Source organism: Camponotus floridanus, unplaced genomic scaffold, assembly GCF_003227725.1.
Source record: "Camponotus floridanus strain SB8 unplaced genomic scaffold, Cflo_v7.5 scaffold21, whole genome shotgun sequence".
NCBI classification, from domain to species: domain Eukaryota; kingdom Metazoa; phylum Arthropoda; class Insecta; order Hymenoptera; family Formicidae; genus Camponotus; species Camponotus floridanus.
Window position 1 is genome coordinate 898,833 of NW_020229337.1, and position 18,248 is coordinate 917,080.

The 18,248-nt window shown below is 37.0% G+C and overlaps 1 protein-coding gene across 2 annotated transcripts; it reads right to left on the bottom strand.

Annotated features, from left to right (window-relative positions):
• Nucleotides 1-12,739: 12,739 nt before the first annotated feature.
• LOC105253047 lies at nt 12,740-15,942 on the bottom strand. Of its 2 annotated transcripts, XM_025408469.1 has the most exons (9): nt 15,783-15,942; nt 15,552-15,710; nt 15,161-15,469; nt 14,752-15,042; nt 14,549-14,661; nt 14,157-14,462; nt 13,637-13,947; nt 13,177-13,535; nt 12,740-13,014 (listed from the first exon to the last, which is right to left on the bottom strand). In XM_025408469.1, exons 1-9 carry the CDS (start codon nt 15,903-15,905, stop codon nt 12,973-12,975), a joined length of 2,013 nt encoding a protein of 670 aa, XP_025264254.1. In that variant the 5' UTR covers nt 15,906-15,942; the 3' UTR covers nt 12,740-12,972. The 2 variants fall into 2 exon arrangements, with proteins under 2 accessions (XP_025264254.1, XP_025264253.1); XM_025408468.1 differs by having other exon boundaries at nt 12,740-13,535.
• Nucleotides 15,943-18,248: the final 2,306 nt, after the last annotated feature.

Consider the following 18,248-nt stretch of genomic DNA (forward strand, 5'->3'; position numbering starts at 1 on the left):
TAACGTCGCGCAGGACGAAATGTGTGTGGATAAAAAAATATATTTTTTTTCTTTTAAATTTATTTCTAATTTATAGCTCTTTTTTGTCTTTCGAAGTCTACAGGTTAATAGAACTTAATATCGCTATAAATCTCGCTTTTGTAAGATGTCATACGGATTTCAGATACTGAGGTGAAACAGATAGATCTCTAGTCGAGATCGGTATATTTAAAAGTAAATTAATCCTTTATAAATTATTATTTTCTAATCGTTAAAAATCTCTTGAGGATAAATATATCCAGAACAATCGAAAGAAAAATCCTTCTCAGTTGCTATAGATATATCTCTGCGGCTAACTGAATTAAACGCAACTGGATTAAGATCTTTGATCACTCTTAAAGCCGAGTTTTTCTCAGAAAAATTGAATCGCGAATTCTAATTCTGGTGAACTCAGTTCCTCGGAAGTTTGCAAAAAAATGCACCTCTTATGTCAATTATCACACTTTTATGGAATCAAATCTATATAAAGAACATCTTTACGCTTCGACGACCGAAATCTGACCTCGCCGTGATTGCGGTTTTGATTCGAATCGTCGGCGATAACCGCGCACAGATCAGTCGGATCATGAGGACGCTCGTAAAAGGCATTCTGCGCGATGGCAATATGAAATTCGCGTAGTTAAGCCGAGACTCGGTCGTCATTGTCGCCGTCGCGCGAAAACACAGACGGGAACCGGGAGCAAGAACGAAGAGAGAACGAAACGAGAGAAGAGAAAGACGGAGAAAGAGAGAGAGAGAGAGAGAGGCAAAATTACGCGTTCGCTATATGGACCACGCGAGGCGAAAGTGAGACGATGGGAGAGAGGACGAGAGGGTGAGAGCAAGAGAATCGCTATGGACGAGAGGAGGCACGCCGGAATGAGAGGGGACGCGAGGGGGTATCGCGAAGAAGAGAGAGAGAGAAAGACAAGATCCTCTCTCGGATCCCCCTCGGCTGCTCATAACTACTCGGGGCCGGGGGAACGGTGGGAGAAACGCCCTTGACTCGGACTTGGTGGTTGGCGGGGGAGTGGGACCACGGCGCGGCCTTGAGTCGGCCCGTCTCGTTCCCCACGACCAGCGTTTCTCAATCTCGCGGTCTGGGGTCCATCCCGCCGAACCCGCCGCGCCGTAAGCGATGAAGATGCAGGAGCGTCTGTACAGGCTGATTTCTAGGGCTCGAGACGGGGAGCCATATATGAGACACCGTGGGATGGTTCCCACAACTCTCCCTTCGATGAAGAAATAAAATGAAGTAGGACAAGAGGAACGATATCGTACGATTTATCTTTGATTTTCTTATTGTTAGATCCGAAAGAACTTCTCGGTCGACATTGCGACGAAGAGATTGTATATTCGAGTCCAAGTGAGATTAAATACCCCATGTCCTTACGTCATTGTTTTCGACGTTCCTGTTATTTCTCGAGGCCGTCGCGTCGTGCTTCTTTTCGATGAAGCCGCGTCGCAAGACGGATCTGGAAGACGTATACAGGTGGACGTTACGTAGGTCAAGTATGTGAATGTACTCTAGATGTACTCGACCGAAAAGTCATTCTCCGCGCATCGAGGGAACGAGATGTCGCACTGAAGTATGAAATCTACTTCCAGAAGTGTAGTACATTTACATATCCTCTTCCTCAAATTTTCAAATCTCAGATTATTTCAGTGAATTATAAATAATATGACAGAGAGAGAGAAGGTGCAACCCATTTTATTTCCTCCCAAATTGGAGATGACATTTTATTTCCAGCGCGTTTGGGCATCTCAACGTATGCAACGAGCGCGTCCAGAGAGCGAACGGCATTAGCTGGCGAAAACCTAATCACCGACGGATCGTCAGTCACGCGGGCATCTCTCGAAACGAGTCGACGGGCAAAAGCGGGGTTCAAGGTTCATGAACTTGGCACGACGATCGTCGCGACGGCTCTTATGAGCGCGGCGCGGCTACAACGAGGAGGTGCTCCCTCCCTCCTTCCCCTGCGGCTCTCTCTTTCTCTGGGTCCCTCGCCCCTCTCGCGACTCTCGGCCACGTGAACGAAATTCCTCGTCGGCAAGAACGAGCGAAGAAGAATCTTTGGGAAAAAACACTCCGATACGATTGCGTCTACGGTGCAATTTCGCCGCACGAAATTTCGTTAAAGGATTAACGCAACGATAAGATTCGGCTCTCGATATTTCGAGTTGATTCTTCGAGACATTATTTCGAGCAAGATATCTCCAGCGCGACGCTAAAGATCGCTGAGAATTCGCAGAATCGGAGAAATCTTAATACAGCTTGTGTTCAAAATTAGCCGACTCTTCTCTCGACATCGGGAATCCACGCCCGGCTACGACGAATGCAACCGAATGCAGCTGGGATGTTGCAGATCCGTCGCGAATTCATGCGTCGCGCTCCGGAAGGCGCGATCGAGGAAGTTGAGAACACAGCGTTTCGTCTGCCAGAAGCGTCTGCGAGCGTCGTGGGATAGAGAGGAGGATGGGAGGAACGGGAGGAAGATATCGTGGAAGAGAAAGAGAAGACGGCGCGAAGGACCGACGAGGGAGATGCCGAGGAGCGGAAAGGGAGAAAGAAGCGAGCGAGAGAGGACGATCGGGATCAGCGAATTTCTCGAAAAGGGCACAGTTTTAAACGATTTAGATTCGACTAAGGGAGAGGACAAATTATTTAAAAAATCAAATCCCCTCATTCGTATTAATTCGTGATAATTATGGAAAATTCGCAATCCTCGCGAAAACGCATTTAATTTATGCATCATTCGTAATTATGTGTATTTTATATTCATCGATTCGATTTTTAATTCAAGATCTATGCCTCCTTTTTATCAGTAAAATTTTTGGGGCTCCGTGCACGTTAGATCCATCACTGATCGGGACGTCAAGGAGTCCCCCGGCGTCGTTCTCGTTGCGTCTCGTGCCGATCGTGTAGACCTCACGGTGCACCGGTGTGCGCCCTTTATACTTTATTTTGCCTCCGCGAAATGCCCGGCTGACAGTTACTCCGAACGAAATAAAAGGTGCCTCTCCTCTCCTTCTTCCTCTATCTGGCCCTTCTCTCTCTCTATCCCACGGTCTCTCGGAAGAGAATCGCGGCTCCGAGGAAGTTGCTGCCACTTGGCCTACTACTCCACTCCGCTCTCTTCGCTCCGGTCGCTTCGCGGACGCCTCTGCCGGGGCTTTTCTTTTTACGCGAACCCACTTCCTGCTCTCCGCGAGAGAACTTTGTTTTTCTTTCTTGTCCCCTCCCCTCGCCTTGTCCACCCTTTCCCGCACATCATCGGCCCATGTGCTCGCGGTTCTTTCTCTCTTTTCCCCTTTTTTGTCGTTCTACCCCGGGACCCAGTCACCGGGAGATTATGCAACGCATAACGGAGAAATCTAAACAAGCACGACGAAATTTGCCAGGATGGGACGGCCGGATCCGCGCGCCAGTTTACTTCCTTTCGTATCTCTTTCGCGTGTATCGCCTCCTGAATCATCGGGTTTAGAGATCACAAGACCGCGTGATTTTGAATTCTGACTCGCTAATATTAAATTGGTGCCACAATTTGTCATTCTACTAATGTTCTGTTTTACGTAAAATCACCCTCTTGAGTTTTTTTTTGAAAAAATATTAAAAAATCGGCTTCTAGATATGTGCGCGATATAGAAACGTATCGTGTAACCAATATAGTGTATGTGTGTTTATATTTTCAAAAATAAAGATATTATTAGAATCAGTTAAAAGAAGAAATTGAAATGAAAACTCGAGTTTCTTTGATTTTTTTAAGAGTTTGTAACCGAGCTAAGAAAGTCTTTAATACAGACTCTTATAAAGGAAATTCATGTCTTCATTTTATAAAATACTAGCGAGCCAGGATTCGCCGCAAACTTGCGATACTGTACTGTGGAATATATCCACATGTTAAAGATTTTAAAAAGTTTTAAAAATTCATAGATACTAAAAGAAAAAAATATGTGAGATGAAAGCTTCAATTTTTTGCCCTTCTCCTCTCTCTCTAAAAATTTAAAAATTCTAAAGAAGAAAATAGGAACTTGAGTTTTCTGTTTTTTTCCTAGGAGTCTATAGTACAGACTTTTTAAGAGTGGAAAGGTTGAATGTAACAATAGGGTGTAAACCAGTCTATTAGAAATTTGAGGAAATAAAATTTGAATTAATTTTCTCGATTCTTTAAAAAGAATCGATTTAAAAAAAATCAATAAATTGAACATTTTACAAGTTTTTAGCAATTGACCCGATATCGAGGGGTTAAAAGGCTAAAAAATTTTTAAATTAAGAATCTAAACAAGGATCTCAAGATTGTCGCCAACAGCTTCGCGGCCTTTGATGACGACGTAGCTTGCGTTTGGCGGGACTCTGCGTATGTGTGTGTGTGTGTGTATGCATGTGTGCGTTAGTAGTTACTACCGTCTGGCTGTTATTACGAGTCGCCGGGCCGCACCGGCGAAGGACTGCTATGCAAAGGACTCTCGCCAGCGGCGGCGTTTGCATACTAGTAGATTAGTTCGCCAGGTTTCGCTGTAGTTTCGTCGCGCGTCTCACCCAATTCCGGGACGGGGATGAATAAACCAACAGCAACAGGTTAATCGCTCGCCCGGGCTCGCAAAACGCGCGCCGCAAACGTTAATCGTTTTATTACTCCCCGTTACGCGCGTTCACCGTTCATCTCCAAGTTCGCGGGTCGCGCGAACGCGAAAATTGACACCGCGACGCACATCGCGTCCGTTATATACGCGTTTATTATTTTATTAATCGAGCGCGATTCATCGTTCTCTCTTCCTTTGTCGAGCTTCGCCATCGCCGCTGCTAATCGAAGCGCAAACAATTGATACACACACGCAATAAACATATGCAGCACACACATATACAGCCCGTCATGTACGTTGTATTATCCGTAATGCCCCGAGAAAGATTTAACGAAATATTTTTATCGGTTCTATTGTGTAATTTGATAACCCGATATATATATGCAACATATGTGATCGACGTGTCCGCCAACTTGTTGCCCCTTGGATTTAACTATCCTCCGCTCGTCAAAAATAATGCTTTAATGACAGTTTGACAAATCGATTTGTGGGAATTCGTGTCTCGCGAATTCTTCTTAAAAGTTACGAGTCTCTAATCGAAAAATCAAAAGTAATGGCAGAGAATAAAGCAATTGCTCTGGGGAACTTGAGAGATGAAATTTAGATTTTAATCTTCTCAATTTTCTAAAAAGAACTGGTTTACAGAGATCATCGATTGCATTCGACCACTCAAGTCCACTAGTCGCTAAATTATTTTAAATTACAATCAAAGAGAGATATTTTCCTTCGATATTTTTTTTTCAGAAATGCAATAAATCCAAAGTCTCCATTTTATGAGAGGTCGCTGGTTGACGATACAAACGGACCACCGCTGCGCTTTGTTTTTACGAGGCATGCCGCGTCGCGCATTTGTGCATCGAAGCCTGTCCGACTGTTTACCTGTTTAAAAACGTACCTCGTTTTATTTTTTTTAAATCGTAGCTACCTGCTACGCCAATGAAACGCTCGCCGACCTTCGAATCGGAGTCTGACCGTTTTTGTGTATCGTGCCAGTAGCCCGGAGGACGGGCCCCTCCTCTCTCTCAAGGAGTGGAAATAAACCTGGAGAGGAGGTGCACATGCAGAGAGGAGAGGGCTCTCCTAAGAAAGGATAGAAGGGAACAGCGCGAGTAGTCAGGAAGAAATGTGTGGTAGGAGAGTAACGACACACTACAGAGTGATTCATAAGTCTGCTCGCACAGACGAGGGTCTCCGATAGCTGAATCGTTAATAGTTTGCTGTAGCACGCAACAAGCGATTTTATGAATGTTGCCTTTGTTAGGGGGAGGGAATGTTGTAAATATTCTAAATATTTCTTTAAAACTCCCGTCCTCGCGTTAGAACGAAGGTATACGGATATCGGTGCAAGAATGTATCCATCACGATTGCATCTACTATGCATCTAACACATATATATGTATTTCTTTATACGATAATCTTCGATTTTTTATTGCTGACGATTTGAAAGATCCAGTCATACGATGACGTTAGCGCCTTCGATATTGCGGAATCGATAAATTCGATGGTTATACGAACAAAAATACAATTATCTATACGTATTCTACGTATAAAAGAAATAGATTATCACTGAGCCAAAAATCAAAGCTTGCCTTATAACGAGAAGCGTCCCTTTTTTTCTTCTTCATATAAGGCAGGCTCCCACGATTCTTTGATAATTCTCAATTTGAAATTGCTTTTCTTACGATGCGATATGATTATCGATTTGTAAATCTTTTTCTCCTCTTACGGACTTAAAAGTTCCCGACTATTGATTCTCATCTCAACTCGTAATATACGCAATTGACGAACGCTCGTTTGGTATACGCAAAATTAGATACAATTGTATATATAATTTTATAAAACGATTGTGCAGAGAGTATATAGTGAACAAGAGACAAAAAAAAATGTGATCGATCGATTAATACGTAGCGGTGTGCCATGATCTCTTACGAACGTTAGTCTCGCGGCATGTAAAAAATTCGCACGGGCGATAATTGACGAGTAAAAAGTGAAATCTCACCACGTCCAATCCGCATAGGTGAAAACGTGAGCTGACGCGTCGCGGCAATCAAATATCTATACAGATATATATATGTATATACATACATTCAGGAACTTTTAAACTATGCGCCAAGCGGAAATCAAATACCAAGGATCATGGTGGTTTTCTTTGAACATTGAAGAAAAATCGCTACAAATTTACGACACATGAAACACACAAAATATACATATACATATTAATATAATAATAGATCATCGCACAGATGCTCCGAGAACATTGCAGGCATCTTCCACGCTCTACCGAAGAATACGTAATTCAGTGTGACTTATAGAGAGAGATATGAATAATAATAATAGTAATAATAATAATAATAGTAATAATAATAATAATAATAATAATAATAATAATAATAATAGTGATAATAATAATAATAATAATTATAATTATAATAATAATAATTATAATAATAACAGTAATAATATTTACATTTTAATGACCGTTTTCAAGTCGTTTCCGACGTATCGATAAGACAATGCAAAGAAGTGACAATCCTGAAAGATGGTTTTTGAACAAGCCGGAAACAATTTTGTCGACAAGATGATAACGTCACGTCTTTATTTTTATCTGGCTTTGCTTTATTCTGTTTTTATCTTCATATCTTTATCAAATTCAAAAAATTATAATTTTTCGTGCAGGTATAAGAATTTAATATATATATATATATGTATATTAAGTGTGCATGACAATGATTTTCTCTAACAATCGAAAAAATATTTAGTCAGCTACCGACTTCAATTTTTTTTTATTGCAAATGCAACTATAGTATTTAAATATTCGTTAGAGATTGCAACGTGATCCGGACCTGATTTTCTTAAACTCGTAATGCACGAATGATTTTCTCATCGGACATATATATTCTCTTGTTGTATAAACTTTTGATTCCTTTCCGCAAACACGATGAGAAAAAAAATTCAGTCCACAGTTTCCGACTGATCTTAAATCGGTCTTTTAACACGGATTGCTCGACTCTTCAGCGCGCCACAATGTTTTTCATCCTTTTTCAATAAGACGGTTTCCCTCGTGAGATTGCACACGGTTACACGACACGTGTCACTTAATCAAAAAATGTTATACGTATTATATATAGATATATATATATAAATATATACTATAATAAATAATGCGGGGGAGGGAAGGGAGGGGGGAGCAGGACGGACGCGCTTGTATTACACATCGACTGATTAGGATTTCGTTCGACTGTCCAAGCGATAACTTTTCCAAAATTTTACGTTGCACTCATCTCGATTAGGTGATGTTTCTCCGAATCTTGTGTATTGAGACGGTCGAGCGCACATGAGAACAAAAAAAGATGTTTATACTATACATAATAAATAAATAAATAAATATATATATATATATATATATATATATATATATATATACACATGCACGTTACGCGAGAGACGGTAAGGTATTGGGACGCACGGAGATAACTAACTTCCGGAAATGTACAATTGCGCGGCGTCATTATTATTATTATTATTATTATTATTATTATTATTATTATTATTATTATTATTATTATTCTCGTAAACTGGACGCGCCGAACCAATTAAAATCCGGGGAGAGAGAAATCTGCCCGTCCGGTGATGTTATATCGCGACTCCGTTGATCGAAATTACGTAATCGAGATTTGGCAGATTGCGTTAACACACGTGTGTCGCAATACTATGTTGTTCTCGCGTATGCGTTTCTTGGTATACGCTAAACGATTAAAAAAATGGGAATCACTAGTGTGTGTGTGTAAATAGAGGACCACGGGTTCTGTAATTTTACAATTCTTGAGAATGACAGAGAGAGAGAGAGAGAGGAACAGAGAAAAAAGAATGTTCGTCAGAGTAATAATAACGATAATTCACACACACATACACACAACATATTGCGTATCTCGCGCCTAGTAGACTGCAAATAGTAGTCGTTCGAAAGTCCGTACGTATTTTGGGGGGCACGAGCAGGAAGTGTATAGTGTTTAATTGCAGCAAGTCCATACATCGACGGAAGTTTTGCGTCGCTTTCCGGACAATTACTTTTGTGATTTATTCGTATAATCGGAGGAGCGGCAAAAAGACAGGCACTCGGTGTCCGAAAAACCCCCGCAAAAAGAACATGAATTAAAAAAGAAATTGATAAATCGAATGATAAAGCATAGATTGCAAACGTGGCTTACGAAGAGCGATTGAAGAAATAATCCTTTTAATACCTTTCGCGGAATAAAGTATAACGATATAATAAAGTGCCGGATATGGAGAATTAGAAAGAAGTTTGCTCTCTCTCTGCAACGAAATAGAGTCTTAATTTTTATGAAAGAATTCGCCGTTGAAAGGATTAAAATGGATTGCACGGGGAAAAAAATTGATAAATTTTCAATCTCTGATAAATTTGTATGCGGAAAAGTGTGTATGTGAAAATCGATTTCTCTAAATTTTCATCTTTTTTTTACGGGGAAAAAGCTTTATTTAAAACCCAAAGACGCAGAAGTGAAGAAAACGTAGCCGAAGTTGTCTTCGCTCTTCGATAATTATATGAGTAATTGTCTTTTGTTTGACAGAAAAGCGATGCAGAAAGTTGGTCGCGTTGTACCTACATATATTACTCCGCATACCTTGTTATTCAGCAGCAGTTGAACAGATGAATATGATTTATTGCAGAGAACCGTAATACCACAAGTGAAACCGTTCTAAGTATATTTGTTATACACACATATTGTTACCATTGCCACATGAAAGCAATTATTAACTCCATAGTCTGGGCCATTGTTAGACGAACGAGAACTCGGGACTGTGTTTCTTGAAGTAGGATTGCTTACATAAAGCCGGGATTATTTTTTTAATATCCACGTGTAATTGCGTCCCTTTAGAATGTAGTAACTATTGTCCGAAGGACAATTAAGACAGAGGATCCCAAGAATCTAAGAAACAAAAATTTCTCGAGGACAATCGGATTTTAACGTTATTCTTTCAGCGCGAAAGAAAGATGCTCGCGCTGCGACACATTTCAATTTTTGTCCGATTATCTAGGAATAATCTCCTAACGGTTTGATTGTAGTAATTGTGTCTCTCTATAATTTCGCGTATTACATTTTTTCTCGGACCGTCGATTTTTTTTTAAACGGACGCACGCAATCCTACGTCAAGGAAGAAGACAAAGTTGAAGAGGAAAGTATGAGACAAGTTATCGTAATAGCCACCGATTACTCCGTAACAATGGCAACGCCCATACGTATGAAGTCTGTAATCGAAATGCTTTATATTTTTACACCGAACAAAGCAGTATATAACGTACAATAAAACAATAAAACATGTCCTTCCATAACATGCAACCTCAAGATGACAAATGTTAAATTTTTATTTTTACAACAGCCCACTATCACTTCCGATATCTGAGCTATATTTGGGCGTATAATTATATAGTTGAGATTATTAATTAGGATATTATAAAGTCGGCTAGATTCATTTTAATCGACTCACAATTTTACGATTTCTACACGAATGATCGTCTACTGTAATATACGCATTATATGATACGTATACATATGTTAGTCATATTATACCGTGCGGCCGTTAATCCGCGATCATCAAAAATTACGAAAGTGTTAATTTCTTCACGAGACACTCTTCTGCGAAATTGTGCGAAACGAGCTGGCCTGTCCAAATAGATATAGTTAGCATTCCATTCGTCCGTTGTCTTCACAGCACCGATTGTATTATATTATACATTGACGCTATAGTTAATTCCGAATATCTTCAAAATCGCGAGATGTGTATGCGCTTCGAAGCGAGGAAAATCAAAAAGACAGAGAGCAAATGGTACCAAAGGCGAACGCACGCGTTTAACTTTACGATCGACACAAAAAAATGTACATATGTATTTATTTAAAAAAAAATGATAGGTATACGAACGCGCACATATACACGTACACACTTACGCAAAGGTTTCCGTGCCGAATACCGTGTGTGTTAAATATTTTTCTCTCCGACATATTATTCTTTCGGCTATTTCTTATACGCGAGATATAAAATCAAACCAAGAGCGAGATGTCAACGTAATTTCACGGCAGATTTTGATGCTTTTGCTCCAATGTAATCCAAGTCGAAGATGACCGATCGATCGAATATTGCGAGATTAAAATACATAGCGATCGGAATTTCGATTTGATTTGCGCGATTGTCTTTCGAGGTAATCTCTAAATTTTACGGAAAGAATGTTCGCGTACATTTCACGCGATTAGAATGTGAAATAAGAGTTTTTTATTATTTAAACGCCGCGAGAGAGAGCTACTTCGAATACACTATCAAGAGTCACGCGACTTTACGTGGTATCTTTCTTTTTATCAGAATCTCTTTGCAGAAATTTCGACGAAACTAAAGTCGCAGTTCTGTTTAGTTTTTTTCATAGAACTCGTTGATAAAAATAACCTCGAAATATAATAATCCCTCCAAGAGATAAAAGCTGATTAGCTGATGCGAAATCATGGCAAACGTTTGCGTACAAGACACGTCTCTTCATCGGCAACAGTCATTGCTGTTGCATTATCTGATCGATCGATTTACAGTGTTTTATCGAGGTAGTTTCTCATCCGATAGAACACTGTGCACGGTTTTTATTATAGTCTAGATATATCGTATTTTTTATTTACATGATTTTTACATATACAGGCTGCGTCAAAAGTCTCGTGTTTTTTCACGTAACTCTCTGATGAATTTGAATTATTACTGCAAATCAAGGGTTTTTTTGACGATTTAGGACTTCGAGATATGAATGAACGATAAAATTTATCCTTGGAAATTAATTTTCCTGACAAACTCTTGATTTGCGATCTATGATTGAAAAATGTCGAAAATTACGATCGATTAAGCTTTGATCGAAGATTCTTTCCCGCTAACTTGAAGAAAACACGTGACTTTTGATACCATCCGATATGTTTGATAGTATACGTTACAAGAGACGATTTAAACGTATATAGTGGGAGACCACCGGCGGACGAATCAAATAAAATTCACGTTTTTTAGAACACCTCTGTAATATGTACTAAGAGAACAACAACAACCGTACTTACTTGTACGTGAAAGTATACGTATCCGGGGGAAGGAAACTTGAAATATATCCTCAAATCGCGACGGAATTTTCTTCGAACGGATGAAGCGAAACGTCGCATCGCGCCACAAAATTGGACATTTTGGTCGAGAACGAAGGGAGGTATCGATATATATCGAATCTACGACTGCGCGCGAAAATGAAGAGGAGACTGGGAGGAGGAAGGTAGCACGCGTTGATTTGAAAGCCTGAAATTAATAATCAAAATTAAACGACTGGCGAAACATGTGATTTACTATTTTATAAAAAAAAAAGATACGGGGTACGTCCTTAGGTATACTATAATTAAATGTGTGTAAAAAAAAGGAGATAGACCGAGGAAAATTCCCTTGTGAGAGAGCACGAGTGTGTATAAATAAAAAGATTTTTAAACATTTATCGTACGTTTTCATCGTATCCGTTTTCTCATCCGAACGAAATTGCAAAGTCCTTTTCGTTTCTAAGTTGATCGTTATTCATTTTGCGTGTGTGTTAAATCGAATTGGGATTGTGTTCGTGATGTTATTAGGCATTAGCAGAGATAAACATTTCTCTTTAAAAGTCATCGAAAGAAAAAGAATCGCGAATCGTTCCCAGAAAAAAAATTACATACCACACGCTTACTGGAAAACACGAATATAAAATGTATTTCAAGACGTCTTCATGCAAAGCTGATGAATGTTTTACGTGTATTAAAATGTTCCCTTTTAATCCTATTAAGACTTACAAAATATTATAAGTATTATACTTTACTTGTATATATACATATGTGATAAAAAAAAATACATATATATATATATCTATATATACATCTTGTTCTTGTGCGTAAAATTTATATTCGTGACCTGTTCTCCGTAAAGCAAGTGTATACGTTGAAACATATTATATGTGCATAGTTAATTCGTAATATAATACAGGTATATGTCAAAATCTTGATACCGTGACAAATATGATACCACTACAAATAAATTTGCAAATAAAAATTTTATATATTTACAGAAAAATATATTTTTGATTGTCTATATATTTTTATAATTTCGATTAGAATTCTGTCAAGTCTATGCTTTAATTTTAAACTAATAAAATGTGGAAAAATCTCAATATTTATGCAAAATATAGATACAAATTTTACGTTCCATCATTTCAATAGGAATGTGTGTGTTTATTGTAAACTATGTGTATTTAATACATATTTTAATTGTACTAACCAATTTCATTTAATCGCTTAAAAATTGCTTTAGCATTCATAGACTTTGTTATGAAGTAGAATATGTATTGTACGATTGCATATCACAGCTCTGCAACAAGATATAAGTTCGGATATATGTTCAGTGACTTAGCATACATAATTATCAGTAATTTTTCAAATGGGAAAACTTTGCAAAAATAGTTTAATTTAAGTCTATAGCTTCTTTAATATCGTTCGATGGCACTATGTCTAAACCGAAAGCTGTACTAACGCTAGGTAAACTACTGTCGCTCCAATCAGGATAAGGATAATCCCGTAATGGACTCGGTACATTAACAGGTATCCTATTATGCATATCGTATCCTTGTTTCCTTATGTCAGAAATAACTGGTTTAGATGTAACACTTTCAAGAATTTTCGATGTATTATGACAAAACGAATTTTTCGTGTTATCTTTTTGTCTTTCCTTAAATTTGGAAAATTTTCTCATTTTACACATATCGTTTTCTTTATTATGCCCTTTTTTCAAGGAATCATATAAGCATCTTTTCGGAATCACATCATTCACGTTTTGATAAGGAATAATATTACTTTTATTATTGTTGTGCACTGTTCCTTTATCATTCATCACTGTCAATATAAAATATAATGTAAATTATAAATCGCATTAAAACAACTTTATTAATAGCAATATTTTTGCAGTTATATAAAATAAATTCAAGTAGACTTGCCTTGACTTTGATCGGGTATTATAGTATGCGATGATTCCCCGTCGAGTAAGCTAACAAATTCTAAACGTGCCGAATCTCTAACGGGTACTTCTTCCTTTAGAGTAACATGTTCTCGAGAGGCATGTTCTACTGTAGAAATATCCGATAAATCATGCCAGGATTTATTAGAGTGATCTGAAAAACTCGATGTAGGAGATGAATATGCAAGTCCTATTTGAATAGCTGACACTTGAGAACTTGTACTTCCTCCTTTCGCAAATACTTCATCCAAATTATTCAATTTGAGATTTTCGAGTTGAGTTTGTAACTCCCTGTAATATATATTGTAAATTGATAATATATTAATTATATGATCTTTTAATGAACAAGTGTCAAATAAGGTTTCAAATTCATTGTGATGAATTCATTAGTTATTATACAATTTATATCATTAAAAATTTTTAGAAATATATATATATATATATATATATATATATATATATATATGGATTAATATAAAGATTAATAGAAGAATACTAACATTATTGTATTTTGATATTGAGTAATTAATGTATCCTTGCAAGAAGACAATTTTAAAAGTTTATCTTTATCTATTTTCAGACATTCATAACGTCGTGCAAATTCTGTTTGTTTACTCAGTTCTGCTTCTAAATCTGAGATTAGTTTTTCATTATTTATAATTTGTTCCTTTAATGCCGATATTACTTCATCTTTAGCTTTTGTTACACAAGTTACTTCCTCCAATTTTAGCATCTCTGCATGGAGTACAATCTCTTTTTGTTTTTGATTCGCTTCCTTGATTTGCGCGTCTCGCTCTCGAATTAAACTGATTTGAAATAGAACAGAAAAATTTAACAACTGAAACTAAATTCCCAATCTTTCTCATTATTATTGATGTATTGCACATCAAACCTTTGCAGTTTTTCTCGCTCTGATGCCCATGATTCCAACAAAGCCTTCACTTTTTTACTAGATTCCTTTAAATGAATTGCACCAGCTTCTAATGTGTCTAGTTTCTCCAAATCCTATAAATAACAGAATATATATAATGATAATGGCAGAAAAACTTAAGTTCAAAAATATGCATAAGATTTAAGTCACAAAACAATAAATACCTCTATTGGTTTTGCAGAGCCTACAGGTATCCTTAGCAATACTTGCTCCATTTCAGCAAATATTTCACAAGTTCTATCATCTTTCTTTGTAATTAAATCCTTCAGTTCTTTCATTAAAAAACTTAATGTATGCACTGGATTAAATTCAACAAATCTGTTGGCATTATTGCCTATTTCGGGACATTGTACAGCACGATCTTGAACAAGAACGTATAAATCTTTTGAATCCTTTTTTGATTTCTCTTGGGAAGGCATTCCTTTTGATTTTGTATCAGTATGTTTCTCAACATGCTATAACAAAAAAATAATTCAAATACAAAATTAAAAATACCTGTGTATATATATATATATATATATATATATATATATATATATAAATTTTATAAAATCATATTTGATATATACTCACATTATATCCATTTTGCTGCACTTTTTTAGCATTTGAATTCTTGTTGATCTCTTTATTTTCGCTATGTTTATAAGATTGTGCTGCTTTCATATATAATAAATTCTGCTCCCCGAGTATAGCACCCCAGCTTCGTGGAGCTTCACTATTACTAGTTGCAGATCTTTTTCTTTCAGCTTTCTGTCCAGGACTAGAAATTACAGGTGAAGTATGTTTTTGATCTTTAGCTTTTTCTTGCCTTTTTAACGTGACTTCCACAATATCACCTTTACTGAGAAATACAACTTCTTTGGCACTGCCTGCTGTTACATGCTGCGCATCAAAATGATAAGAATTATACAAATATATTATAAAGTTTGTAATAGAAATTGTACTATAAAGACATCTGTAAGACCTTATGTTCCACATCATGTGCCTTCAAAAGTTTCTTCCCAGTCTTTTTATTCGTAGCAGTTATCCTCTCAGTATTTGTATTTGTCTTAGTGCTCATTGTGTTACGTTGATTGCTAGACGTCGTTGCATATTCTTTTATAAATATTGGTTTTGCAAAATTCTATAAAAATACAAAGAAATGACATATTATTTCAATGATAGATGATTCGCATAGTTCTAATCAGAGAGAAACCTGAGAGCGGTCACCTCGCTTTAACGGGTATATTGTCCTAATGCGCTCCCTGACAAAGTGGACGTCAACTACATCCATTACAGTCGATAATAATACATGGTTCGTGTCTGAGCTATGGTTCATGTCCAAGCTATGGAGTGACCCCAAAAGTGATACTCCCTCTATGGACATACAAAACATGGACATGAACTACAAAAACAGAGGCCATGAATGTTCTCAGAGGGTAATATATAATTGCACAATTTCTGGTTTTGTTCCGTGCTATATGCACGAAATGCCGGTAGCACCAGTGCTATATAACAATTAAATACTTATGTGTGTAAATTGATAATAAATAAATTATTCAATCGCGACAGATACTGTAATATTCAAAGATGAAATAAATATTTTTCAAAATAAATTGGTAAATAATACGGCTCTATGTATTTATCAACATGATAATTAAGTAAAGAGCATTAAGAGCCCACAAAACGCGAATGGCAATGCGTAAATTATTTCGAACATTAATTGTTCGCGAAATTTTTTTTTTTTTTTTTTTTAAATGCGTTATTAGGAGAACATGATTTGTAAAGAGGTCATCAACGCATCTTCGACCTCCTCGCAAAATATATTCTCCTGATAATATAAAATAATAAGAAACGAATTTTCGAAAACTTTCGCGCTTGCGTTATTAGGAGAACATGATTTGTAAAGAAGTCATCAACGCATAATCGACCTCCTCGCACAATATATTCTCCTGATAATATAAAATAATCAGAAACGAATTATCGAAAATTTTCGCGCTTGCGTTATTAGGAGAACATGATTTGTAAAGAGGTCATCAACGCATCATCGACCTCCGCGCAAAATATATTCTCCTGATCATATAAATTATAAGAAACGAATTTTCGAAAATTTTCGCGCTTGCGTTATTAGGAGAACATGATTTGTAAAGAGGTCATCAACGCATCATCGACCTCCGCGCAAAATATATTCTCCTGATAATATAAAATAATAAGAAACGATTATCGAAAATTTTCACGCTTGCGTTATTAGGAGAACATGATTTGTAAAGAGGTCAACAACGCATCATCGACCTCCTCGCAAAATATATTCTCCTGATAATATAAATTATAAGAAACGAATTTTCAAATATTTTCACGTTTGCGTTATTAGGAGAACATGATTTGTAAAGAAGTCATCAAAACATCAATGACCTCCTCGCAAAATATATTCTCCTGATAATATAAAATAATAAGAAACGAATTTTCGAAAATTTTCGCGCTTGCGTTATTAGGAGAACATGATTTGTAAAGAGGTCATCAACGCATCATCGACCTCCGCGCAAAATATATTCTCCTGATCATATAAATTATAAGAAACGAATTTTCGAAAATTTTCGCGCTTGCGTTATTAGGAGAACATGATTTGTAAAGAGGTCATCAACGCATCATCGACCTCCTCGCACAATATATTCTCCTGATAACATAAAATAATAAGAAACGATTATCGAAAATTTTCACGCATGCGTTATTAGGAGAACATGATTTGTAAAGAGGTCATCAACGCATCATCGACCTCCTCGCACGATATATTCTCCTGATCATATAAATTATAAGAAACGAATTTTCGAAAATTTTCGCGCTTGCGTTATTAGGAGAACATGATTTGTAAAGAGGTCATCAACGCATCATCGACCTCCTCGCACGATATATTCTCCTGATCATATAAATTATAAGAAACGAATTTTCGAAAATTTTCACGCTTGCGTTATTAGGAGAACATGATTTGTAAAGAGGTCATCAACGCATCATCGACTTCCTCGCACGATATATTCTCCTGATAATATAAAATAATAAGAAACGAATTTTCGAAAATTTTCGCGCTTGCGTTATTAGGAGAACATGATTTGTAAAGAGGTCATCAACGCATCATCGACCTCCTCGCACGATATATTCTCCTGATCATATAAATTATAAGAAACGAATTTTCGAAAATTTTCACGCTTGCGTTATTAGGAGAACATGATTTGTAAAGAGGTCATCAACGCATCATCGACCTCCTCGCAAAATATATTCTCCTGATAATATAAATTATAAGAAACGAATTTTCGAAAATTTTCACGCTTGCGTTATTAGGAGAACATGATTTGTAAAGAGATCATCAACGCATCATCGACCTCCTCGCAAAACGTATTCTCCTGATTATATAAATTATAAGAAACGAATTTTCGAAAATTTTCGCGCTTGCGTTATTAGGAGAACATGATTTGTAAAGAGGTCATCAACGCATCATCGACCTCCTCGCAAAATATATTTTCCTGATAATATAAAATATTAAGAAACGAATTTTCGAAAATTTTCACGCTTGCGTTATTAGGAGAACATGATTTGTAAAGAGGTCATCAAAGCATCATCGACCTCCTCGCAAAATATATTCTCCTGATAATATAAATTATAAGAAACGAATTTTCGAAAATTTTCACGC

Bases quoted from the DNA above. Each gene is read 5' to 3' on its own strand.
- LOC105253047 (XM_025408468.1), bottom strand. From the start codon at position 15,905: ATGAACCATAGCTCAGACACGAACCATGTATTATTATCGACTGTAATG. The intron at 15,043-15,160 runs GTGAGTATATAT...TTTTTGTTATAG, and splicing joins TGCAGCAAAATGGATATAAT to CATGTTGAGAAACATACTGA. The intron at 13,536-13,636 runs GCAAGTCTACTT...TTATATTGACAG, and splicing joins AATACCCGATCAAAGTCAAG to TGATGAATGATAAAGGAACA.